The 11,675-nt window shown below is 47.7% G+C and overlaps 1 protein-coding gene across 2 annotated transcripts; it reads right to left on the reverse strand.

Annotated features, from left to right (window-relative positions):
• Positions 1-343: 343 nt before the first annotated feature.
• TRIT1 (tRNA isopentenyltransferase 1) lies at positions 344-11,299 on the reverse strand. Of its 2 annotated transcripts, none has more exons than XM_042440757.1 (11): positions 11,142-11,299; positions 9,995-10,135; positions 9,042-9,140; positions 7,738-7,892; positions 6,186-6,328; positions 5,645-5,756; positions 5,431-5,543; positions 4,730-4,807; positions 3,067-3,176; positions 2,261-2,381; positions 344-1,074 (listed from the first exon to the last, which is right to left on the reverse strand). In XM_042440757.1, the coding sequence occupies exons 1-11, from the start codon at positions 11,271-11,273 to the stop codon at positions 914-916; spliced, it is 1,365 nt and encodes a 454-aa protein (XP_042296691.1). In that variant the 5' UTR covers positions 11,274-11,299; the 3' UTR covers positions 344-913. The 2 variants fall into 2 exon arrangements, with proteins under 2 accessions (XP_042296691.1, XP_042296692.1); XM_042440758.1 differs by having other exon boundaries at positions 901-1,074; positions 2,301-2,381.
• Positions 11,300-11,675: the final 376 nt, after the last annotated feature.

The raw sequence follows: 11,675 nt of genomic DNA on the forward strand, positions 1-11,675 counted from the left end.
GCAGATCAAGGAACACCCTTCAAATGTCCCCTAAGGTGTCAATCCACCCGATCAATTTGCAAGGGGAGAGAAACGCAGAGGAGATGACCTTCCCCCTTGATGTGTCCTTTGAAGAGAAGATGCTCCCCACTTGCACCAACCTTGCTCAGCCATTGGTGTGGTAAAGAAACACAAACAGGTGTGAAAGACAAGTGCTGAAGTTGTTGTTGTTATTATTATTATTATATTTTCTTATATCCCGCCCTTTTCCCAACATAAGGACTCAAGTTGTGCTGGCTGTACATACAGCTCCATTTCACGTCCAGAAGGAACATTCTTAGTACTAAAATATTACAAGGAAAGATGGCCTTGGGGTGACATTTCCCCCATTTAATAAAGACTGCATGAAATCCTTAAAAAAAGATTGTATGGTACTGGTCGCATCTACTATACATTCACTTCCTGCAGGTCTTGGGGAGGGGAAGAGGGTCTTTGGCATTTCTGCTGTTGCCAACTCACTGATCTGAGGGGCAAGGAATCCAGTCTGAGTTTTAATTTCACATTAGCAGATTGATCCAAGATGCTGAACCGAAGGTAAGGCTAGTAGGGTTTGGGTATCTTGGGACATTCCTTTGAGGTTCAGACCAGAACTCCAAGCAGGTTCATCACCCCACCAGCATGGAAGCCAACAGCCTCCAACTTCGTTGGAATACAAAAATATATGTATATAATCTTCACTTTTTACAACATTAGAAAGTTTGGCACAGTGGTATCCATTAACTCAGCTCAGTCCTTTGGGCTATTAGACCCATTGCAGCCATGAGATGCTGGATCGGGCAGATTCCTCTCTACTTCTACAAGAATGGCTGGATCCTGTCCACCTTCCACCCCAAAGTTACCACCAATGATTTGGCTACCACAGGCGAGACTCAGCTTACGTCAATCCAGCAGCTCCGGTCTTCACTTCCCCCTCTTCTTGCCAGTTTTCACCCATGTCCAAAGTGGCCACAGGGGACTCAGTGGACGTGGGATGATCCAGAGCTTGTTGTCGTAGTTTCTTCAGTTGGAAACGGTGGGATTTGGATTTGAGGTGAGCTGCCAAGACAGGAAGAACATTTTCAGAAAGAGAACCACTCCACAGAAAGGGCTTTTCCAGATAATGCTACAAACCAGACACGGTGTGGGCAATGAAACAGATGCAAGCTGATTCCATGTCTCGGCAGGTGGGTAGGTTCTCCAGCTAAAGGGTCATAGAGGGGTAGCTATGGGGTTGATAGAGTGAGAGCTTTGCCACCATCAAATAAAAAATCTGCTCCTGCCCAATGAAATTTTGCTCCACTTCCCAAATTTCTAGCATTGCAGAGGGTGAGATGTTAGAAATCACTCACACTTCTATGAGTTTGTTGGGTTTGCATTTCCATGGTCACTTTGTCCACTGCCTCAAAAGTGTTTCCAAATGCTCAAATGAAGCTTTAAATTGCTTCAATGCTAGCAATATATTACGATGGGTGTATCCACACTGAAGAATGAAAGCAGCTTGACACCACTTTAACAGCCATGACTCTCTCTGACAGAATCCTGGGATTGACAGTTTGGTGTGGTCTTCAGCTTGGTCTGTCAGAGGGCACTGGTGCCTCATCATACTTTCATTCTGCAGTGCGGACACATCCATTGTGATACTGTGGTCACATTGCAGCAATCTAAAGCTTCACTGGAGCATCTGGACACAGTTCAGGCATCTGCTTTCATTTTGCAGTGCAGATACACTCAATGTCAGGACTGGAAGGGAAATTCACAAGGGAAAGAATTCTCATTTTGCTGCTATAACTTTGTAAGAACATTTCCTCTGTAGACAAGACTAAGGGAGGCAAAAAAGAGCCCAGAATCTTGGAATTCAGAATTGTCCTCCGTTTCCCTCCTCCTTCCCCTTTGTCCAAGGAGCAGACAATGGGAGCGTCTCCTGTTACATCAGTGGGAGATCTGGGGGGAAGGCAGGAGGGGACAAGAGACGGCTGGACGGCAGCAACAGATGGCCGCTTCTAGCCCGGCTTACGTTGCCCCTGCCACCGCCAGCTTGCAAAGAGGCTCCTTTCACAAAGGACAGCTGTAAACAATTCCTTGGGGAGCAGGGATTCTTGGATGGAGGAGGCTTTTGTTCCAGAGAATAGGGGGCATGCTCTCCCCCTCCCCACTTTGCCTTTGCCTTTCCATCCCCCTTTCCCACCCAAGCGTTGCTCTCTTGCTGGTTTGGTTTGCCCGCTTCCTTCCCTTGGAGTTTCACCTTTCCATTCTCTGTCTCCAATTATGACCCTCTGGCACACCTCGCATGGGTGGCAGCTCCGTTTTTCTTCATCTTGTGGGTCGAGGGCTACTGTGATGGGTTCAGCAGGTGGTGTTTGACCCTGAGGAAGGAAAGGAGACATAGTGCAGAGGCAGAGAGAAAAAGGAGGCAAGCAAGAAAGGAAGGGAGCCCCACCCACCTTCCCGTCCCTTGGACCCTTAGATGGGATCTTCCTTCGCTGTGACATTCCTTCCTCGATGCACCCAAACATTGAAGCCATTCCTCCGCCACCACCTTTTCGAACTCATTTATTTTATCCAAATGTACACATGCGTACGTCACTGAGCTGCCTTGAAATTGTTTTCACTGCCTTTACACAGGGATGTAGCTAGGATTTTAGGAAGGGGCCCCCAGACTAAGTGCTACCATTATAATGGGGTTTGGGTGCGGCGGTGCAGCAGCACACACCATTCGTTTTTCTAATGGAAGGAGGGGGTCCGGACCCCAAGAACCCCTCCTTGGCTACGTCCCTGCTTTACATACTCTATTTTAAATGGCTAACTGGTTTAACCTGTTTCAAATGGGTCAAGCTACAGATGCAAACTCCCACAGCTGGGAGGCAATCCGCTTGCCCACTCTGTCCAAGAACTCCAGAACAGCTTCCTCGCATGACACCATTGCCCAAATCCTGCTCTCGGTGCTGGCATCAGCAAGACCTCAATGTCCTAGTATGACTTGAGGGAATGAAAAAACCCCTCTCCATTTTTATTTGTGGGTTCAAAGCCTCAGGGACTCTGTTGGTTAACCTGCAAGAAGCTCTCCACAATCCGGACTGCTGGTTCCAAGACTTTTTCTTCCCACTCGGAGAGATCCGAGACTTCCAAGCCATAGACGGGGGGCACATTGGATCCGGGGCCTGGGGGGACACAGAGGAGAAAAAGCATCACTCAGCATTATTATTATTGTTTATTTATATAGCGCTGTAGATTTGTACCATTTATACCCTGCCTCCTCTCCAGCCCCTAAGCCAGAGGACCTAGGGAAGCTCAGGGTAAAAACACACACATAGCTAATATCATCCCAAAAGTTGGGATTAAAAAAGCCTTAAAGTTGTCAAAATTAAAATAAGTTATTTAAAGTACCATACTGTAGAAAGTTGGAAGGAATCCCAAGAGGACATCCACTCCAACCCCCTTCTACCATGCAAAAATTGACAATAAAAGCACTCCTGAGAGATGTTCATCCGACCGCTGCTAAAAGACCCTGAAAGATGGAGAGCTCACCACTCTCCAAGGCAGCCCACTCCAGTGTCAAACACCTCTTGGGAGAAAAAATAAAAACAAAATAAAGTTCTTCCTAATGTTCAGGTGGCACAATTCTCCTCTCAAATATGACAGCCTTGGAATCTCAAGCACGAAGACCTTCAGGCTGAGAACCGGTTACAAAGCACTGTGATCGTAAGGTTTAGAAACTTGCCCTTTTCAAAGCAAGAAGCAAAAAGCAGCCTGCTGAATCTTGCATAAAATTTAAGACAGGTCAGGAAGGGGTGGAGATGGGTGGAGGGGATGCAGCCTTTACTCTCTGCTTGCATAGACTTGGAGTCAAGGAAAAGGCAGAAGCACCCCATCTTACTTTATTTTTATTTTTACTGCAAGAGGTGTTTGACACTGGAGTGGGATCCTTTGGAGGGTGGGGGACTCTCCGTCTTTGGGGGTCTTTAAGTGGCGGTCGGATGAACATCTCTCATCATCACTTAGACACTTTAAATCATGTTTCTTAAATTCTAACTGGCACCTTAAGGCGGTTTCATCACAATTTTATGTATGCTCTGGAGTGCCAGCCCTTCCTTTTGCTCTTGGCACTCTCACCTGCCAGCTGGCTGGACTAGTTTAATGGCAACTGGCCCAAAAGCTCTCCCCAGGGCCAACAACCTGAGCAGGTGATGCCTCTTTGGCCACCAAAACCACAAAACCCCACCAAGGAACCAGCTGCACCTGTCGGCTGCTTTGGCAGAGAAAAAAGTGCCTTGCACCTGCCCCAGGGAGGAAATGTTAAAAGTCCATAAAGTGCCCTCTTTGCTCTCCAGTTTCTCAGGTTTCTTTGGAGGCTTTTTCCACCTCTGCCCTGCTTGTCCTCCTGAAATAAACAGGAGGAGCATTGTGTTTGGGACTCCATCTCCCAGAATTCCTGTCTATTGGCCAAGCTGTCTGGGGCTTCTGGGAGTTGAAGTCTAAAACACCTGGAAGACCAAAGTTTGGGAATCACTGCTCTAAATGGAGCATGTTTTGAAATTCCTCCATAACAGATGGTTGAAATGTAGGACACATCCTGGGAAAAGGAAGCAGTCTGTTCACCTTGCTTCTGGAGTAAAGAACAGGCATGCTTTGGCTGGAATTAATGGAGTGGAAATGGGGTTCAAAGACTTGTAGAATACTCTTGCAAGGCCACAATTGGAGAAGCTGGACTTACGCCGGAGGAAGCGGTTCCGCACCCATTTGTTCTGTTTGCGGGCGTAACGCTTGGTCACGATCTTTAGGGCTTCTATTCCTGGAATGACAAAGAGGGAAAGCTAACTGCGGGAAAGAGAGACAAAAGGAGCAGGAGGCTGTGCCAGGGCCAGGTGCCAGGCGCCATCCAGGTGAGACGCAGCTCCTGCCAAGCGCTCAGAGCCCCAAGGTGGGTGAGTTCACTCCTGGGACGATTTAGGAGGAAAAAAAGAGAAGGAAAATAAACACAGCGGAGAAGAGGCAGCACAAAAGCCGGGCAAATCTTGATGCTGCAAAGCTAGGCAGGTTGCAACCCGTTCTTCCTTCAAACAATCCAAACATTTTTTGAGAAAACTGCATTAAATTCCCTCTGGAAATATCTAGAGAAACTCTTTCAGCCCCTGATCTCTGCAGCTAAATCAGGAGATGAGTAAAGTACTTGGACTACACCTCACAGAAGCCCCCTAGCCAGCTTAGCCAAGGGTGGGGGATACTGGGAGCTGCAACTCCAGAAGTATCCAAAGGGGCACATGATTCCCACTTGGATGAACACATTAGCACCATTCAAATGCAAAACGTGTGCCCAAATACTGCCCACCTAGCAATAAGAAAGCAAAACAAAAGCCAAATGCCTTCTTTCATGGTGCAAACTGCAATGCCAACCTTCTGAGACAGGCATCTTACCTTTCTCCAGGAGCTGCTGGCTCTTTTCCTCCGGACACTGGCCCTCTGTGATGAGGAATTCATGGAATTCCTTGAAGCCGATGGACTGGAAAATGCCATGCTGGTAATCCTGGCTGAGAGGGAAGAGTGCGAAACAGGGGAGGGGGTGTCATGCACTGTCAATAGTGCAACATAAACCCCTGGCAACTCTGGCATGGCAAGACCCCCGCCTCACCAGTTCTCAGCCACCTTCTCCTGGTTATATCGCTGGTGAAAACTGCGCAGTTCCTCAAGCAGCCCAGCTTGGAGCATGGCCTCCACGCGCCGGTCCAGGCGTTCTTCCAGGACTGAAATGAGACCCAAAAAGAGCGGCTGGTTGAGGATGGAGCTTCCTGTGGGACTGCATCTCCCAGCAGCCACTTAGCTAGCATGGCCCATGAGTGGGGAATGCTGGGATCTGCAGTCCAACAGCATTTGGAAGGCAATGGGATCCCCACCCATGACTACAGGCTGCAAAGCTAAGGGAGATCTTTGTATGAAGGAAACTGAAGAGCCACTGCTCATCCATACATTTCAAGAACAAATTTATATCGAATTTTTAATATAGTTCCGTGCAAACTATGCTACCAAGATGATTTTTGGTTAGCTGTCCAACATTTCATTTGCTGCTATGTGAACATTTATTCAATGGCTTAAAAACCAAGCCTTATTAAGATAGGAGCGCAAATGATAGGGCCTGGGAGCTTCCCGTCAAACCCCCCAACCTACTTTTTTACCTGCCTGTTCTGCATGAAGCCATAAAATGCAAGGGTTGGGGTACTTCAGGGGTCCCCCCAAGGGTCCCCCACCTTCCTCTTCATGCTGCTGCCGCAAGAGCTCACTGTGGGGGACGCCGGTTTCTTCAAACACTTGCAAGCTCCTGTTGGAGAGAAAGACCAAGGGATGGTTTTAAGGCAGGGACGGGGGTCGCTAATCTTGTGGTGTCCCTGTGTGGGACACCCCAAGGCAGGTCTTAGGGGGTATTTTCTGTGCCGGAACTCCCTGGAAGCCATGTAAGACAGTGAAAAATAACACTTCAATACCTAAATGTGGGTGCAGAGTCACACATAGGGTATGTGCATGGATACACATTTGCATTTGGTTGGGCATTCAGTTGCACAGGTGACACCTTGGCTCAGCTGTGCCATGGACCCATTCAACACAATGTTGCAAAACCTAATTAATGTGTAATCCTGTGAACCCTGATGTAGGATCTCAGCCACCTTCTCTCCACCATGCCAGGCTTTCTTAGCTCTTTCGATGTCTTTCAATGCCTCTGCTTCTTCCCTCTCCTCTCCAATGTTCCAGCAACTGGCTGCCCAAGCTCTTCTGGGGCCAGGAAGGATGGCACAGGCACCGCCAGCAGCACAGGAGTGCATCTCCAACCCAAAATCCAAGCATTTTGGAGAAGGGAGACTCAACCTGGGAGTAGGATGGGTGCCTCTCTCTTTCTTCCCCTGGGCAAGGCAGGGCTGGGAACGTCTGGCTGACTGGCAGGGCAAGACCGGGCACGATCCGGCCTCCTTTCCCACAAAGGGAAGGCATGCTGCCCAGCCGGCTGGGTGACTTTCTCTTGCAGGAACTTTCTCTTGCAGGAACGTCCTGCTGCTCCCAGGAAGCCCAGCCCAGGAGCAATGGGACTTGTTCATTGCCAGTAGTAGATGCACAGAGTATTTTAAATTTAAAAAGTGGTTTGCCCCAAGGGTAAGAGTACAGATGACCCATGTGAAGCTTCAGCTTTAACGTTCATCCTGGATACTTCCAGAAGAAGCAGGGCGACGAGATGTCCTAACTGCAAAGGAGGATAAGGGACCGCAAATTGTAGAGCGATCAAGAAAAACGTAAGACGTTACCAAATCAAAGCTAAAAACACTCATATAAATATAAATTCAAAACAAATGTGCCCCAAACTCTAGGTGTGAGTCTTGTCTGCAGCTGCTCCTAGGAAAAAAGAACTTTGGAATTGTATTTTGGAAATCTTAAATACTTCTGGCTCCCTGAGTCAGGTATCATGGCTGCACAAGAAATACTTCAAGTCCTAAATATGCATTAAAAAAATGTTAATCCCAAAACACAGTGAGTTTCACCCAGTTAAGTCTGAACCTGGATTTTTCAAATCCCAACAGGATACTGGCTAAATGCAGCCTTCCAGATGCTGCTGGACTGCAACTCCCAGCATTCTCATCACTGGCCACATGCTGACAAGGGGGCCATGTGATATCCACTCCTGCTCCAACCACTACACCACCCTGCCTCTTGCCCCAGGGTCCCCAAACTGGGAAGACAGACCTGGCCACCTTGCGCTTATCATGAGGGTGCAGTTTGGCAGCCATTTTAGGATCAACCTGACTCAGTCGCCGATGGAGCTCTTGGCCATCCAGTTTCTCCAGCTCCATTTTCCGATCAGTTGTTCCCTCTGCAGAGACAGGACTTTTCGCTTGCTCCTGCAACAGAGGCATCTGCCTGTAGGTAAGTCTGCACTCTTTTACACTGCAAAGTCATAGCAGTTTTATACCACTTTGCCTGCTACAGACTCTTAGGATCAGTCATATAACAAAGGACTCAGAACCCTCTGTCAGAATTCTATGGCCCCATTCATATCACAGAGTTATACAGCTATCATTCCACTTTAATTGCCATGGATGAATCCTGGGGATTGCAGTTTAGGGAGGGGTACAGGTTGGGTTTTCCTTATCCAAAATGCCTGGAGCCAGAAGTGTTTTTGGTTTAGGATTTTAGGGGGATTTTGGAATACCTGTATTTGCATATACGTACATCTTAGAGATGGGACCCAAGTCTAAACACGAAATTCATTTATGTTTCATATATACCTTATACACGTAACTTGAAGGTCATTTTATACAATATTTTAACAACGTTCTGCATGAAACAAAGTTTGTGTACACCAAACCATTGAAAAGCAAAGATGTCAATACTTCAGTCACCCAGGAAAATTTTGAGGTTTTTTGGGGAGGCAATATTTTGGATTCTGGAAAAGGGAGACTCCACCTGTATTTGGAATTCTCACTTGGCTACAAACCCCAGGATTTCACAGCATACAGCCATGGCCGTTAAAAGGGAATCTGTAATGTGAATGGGTCCTGCGTCCCATCATCTGCCGAGATTTATTATTTACTGTATTTTTATGCCACCTTTCTCCCAGGACAGGACCAGGGTGCACAGTGGCAACTAGTTGTACCCACATCAGTTGGACAGCAAATTAACTGGGTTTTGGCACTTTCAAGGAACTATCCAAGATGTTAATCTCTGTTCTAGGGAGAACTATCTCCCTAAAGGTTCAGAGCAAATGTGGAATGACGATACTGCCTGACTGATGTGGAAACCATGTTGAATCCTGACGCGTCCCTCCTACCCACCTCTCCATCCCACTGGACCACCAAGAGGCTACTTAGTGGGCCAGTGGCCCAAGAGGGATACCAAGTCCACTAAGCCTTGGGGGAGATCCAGGTTGTAAAGGCCCAAGCATGACCACTGGCTAGGTGAAGGGTTGTTCATCCCCAGCATCCAGGCATCTTCTGGAAAATACCCATAGTGGCAACAAGTGATGCCAACCCCCCAAGAGCCCCTGGTACCTCCGTGTCGATCAGGACCTTCCAGAGCAGAGACTCGATGTAATAATTGGTCCCACCAACCACAATCGGGATCTTTCGGGAGGCAAAGATGTCTTCAATGTGGTCAGTTGAGGAGCATAAGAAAGGAAGTTGAGTCAGCTCTATCTGGCTCAATACTGGCAATGCTGACTGGCAGTTGTGTCTTGCCAGCTTTTTGGGCAACTGTATTTAATGGGACTTGAACATCCGATCCCATGGGGGTCCTGGAACCAAACCCCAGCGGACACCAAGGACCCACTGCAGTAGTAGTAGTATTAGTAGTAATGATACCCCATTGTATTTAATGGGGCTTGAACATCCATGGATTTTGCTATCCATGGGGGTCCTGGACCAAACCCCAGCAGATACCAAGGACCCACTGTAGTAGTAGTAGTAATAGTAGTAATGATAGCCCATTGTATTTAATGAGACTTGAACATCCATGGATTTTGCTATCTACGGGGGTCCTGGAACCAAACCCCAGCAGATACCAAGGACCCACTGCAGCAGTAGTAGTACAGTAGTAATGATACTCCATTGTATTTAATGGGACTTGAACATCCATGGATTTTGCTATCCATGGGGGTCCTGGAACCAAACCCCAGTGGATATCAAGGGCCTACGTATTAACCTACAGTTGTTTTCCTTCTTCTGTTTCTTAATTCCCATTTATATTTTTAGAAAGGTAATTCTTTAAAAAACAACTACCGGTAGTAATAAACCTGAATAAATAATAAACTAAAATCAAGCAAATAAACATATTTAAAATCAAAACACTAAAAATGGGGAGGAACAAAAAACTTGCAGTTTGTTTTCCTGTCTTCCTAGCTGGTTTTATTTCCTCCCTTGAAACACCGAGGACTGGAAACCAAGTTTTTATTTTCCAAAAGGAAAGGAAAGGAACGCAAGAACCCATCCACCCCTTGGAAGGATATAATGGAGGCGGCCTTGTTCCTGAAGTCCACGATGGTGTAGTTGGTGACCAAGGGGTCCACGAAACTGATCATGTGGTGCTTGCACAGGGTTTGCTCCTGAGGAGAGGCCTTGTTGGTGATGATGTCCAGGCCCTTGTACACCTGAGGGGAACACACACACAAACAGATGGCTAGTCAGGTAAAGGTCCAGCATGGAAACTTCTGCCTCGTCTGTTATCATAGCAATGGTAGCCAAATGGTCAGGGCCAGGGTGGTCTAGTGGTTTGAGCTGGAGACTAGGATTTGAATCCCTGCTTGGTCATGTAAATCCATTGGGTGACCTTGGGCAAGTCACACTCTCTCAGCGTCAGGGGAAGGCCATGGCAAACCCCCTCTGAAGAAACTTGCCAAGAAAACCCCTTATGATAACTTTATGACCAGCCGTTATGAACCTTACGAGTGTAAGTGTCATAAATCGGAAATTACCTGAAGGCACACAACAACAACAACAACAACAACAACAACAACAACATGGCTGCATGGCAAACAACACCTCCTAAAATGCTCTGTTCTCTAGTCGTTGTGCCTTCAAGTTGTTTCTGACTTATGGCAGACCCCATAGGGAAACATAGGGAATACATGGGGATTACCTCCCCATAGAGAATTATGGGGATTACTTGCCCCTAAGGAATCATTGGAGAATATTTGTCCATAGGGAATCACTGAGCAATACTTCCCCATAGGGAAACATAGGGATTATTTCCCCATAAGGAATCATTGCAGAATACTTGCCCATAGGAAAATATAGAGAATTACTTGTCCATAGGGAAACATTAGGGAACATTGTTCATAAGGAAACATGGGGAATGCTTGCCCATAGGGAAACATAGGGAATTACTTGTCCATAGAGAATGATGGGGAATACTTGCCCATAGTGATACACTGGAGAAGACTTGCCCATAGGGAAACATGGAGAATACCTATCCATAGGGATACACTGGGGGGATTTCTTGCCCATACTTAGTGATGCTTCCTTGCAAAGTGGGGGCAAGGGATTAGGGAAGCAGGTGATGCGGGGTTCCCAGTGGTTCCCAGGGGCTGGCCTTCCTGCCTGCCTGCTTGCTTCCCTGGCGCTCTGCCCATGCCCAGGGGCCCCCTTGTTGCCCACCTGCATGGAGTCTGCGCTGAGGATCTCTCCTCCGAGGCGGAGGGCCAGCTGGAGGGCCAGCCGGGTCTTGCCGGTCCCCGTGGCCCCCAGGATGACCACCAGCGGCGGACGGAGCGAACAGGACAAGGCCATGGCCAGAGAGAGCGAGAGGAGGAGGAGCAAGAGGAGAGGAAGGGGAGGATCAGCCAAAGAAGGAGGAGGAGGAGGAGGAGGAGGAGGAAGCCACTGCAGCGCCTGCCCAGGCTCACTTTGCATACATTTGCATATGCTAATCTACAGCCTGGGGCCCGAGAGGCGATTGGACCAAGGAGGGACAGCCCTGCATTGCAGCCCAAGGGACAAGCCTCCTTTCACTTCCTAAACAGGCTGCTAAGGGATCTTGCAGCAGTAGCACCTTTGAGACTCAATGAAAGAAAGGAGTTGACAGCAGAGGCTTTCTTAGACTAAAGTCTGCTTCCTCTGATGCATTTAGATATAATAATATGTAGAGAGATCTTGCAGCCCTTTTGAGACTCACTGAAAGAAAGGTGTTGG

The sequence above is a fragment of the Sceloporus undulatus genome, chromosome 9, assembly GCF_019175285.1.
Source record: "Sceloporus undulatus isolate JIND9_A2432 ecotype Alabama chromosome 9, SceUnd_v1.1, whole genome shotgun sequence".
In the NCBI taxonomy this organism is placed as follows: domain Eukaryota; kingdom Metazoa; phylum Chordata; class Lepidosauria; order Squamata; family Phrynosomatidae; genus Sceloporus; species Sceloporus undulatus.

Bases quoted from the DNA above. Each gene is read 5' to 3' on its own strand.
- TRIT1 (XM_042440757.1), bottom strand. From the start codon at position 11,273: ATGGCCTTGTCCTGTTCGCTCCGTCCGCCGCTGGTGGTCATCCTGGGG. The intron at 5,757-6,185 runs GTAAAAAAGTAG...GTCTCATTTCAG, and splicing joins GCTTCATGCAGAACAGGCAG to TCCTGGAAGAACGCCTGGAC. The intron at 5,544-5,644 runs GTGAGGCGGGGG...CTTCCCTCTCAG, and splicing joins GAGAAGGTGGCTGAGAACTG to CCAGGATTACCAGCATGGCA.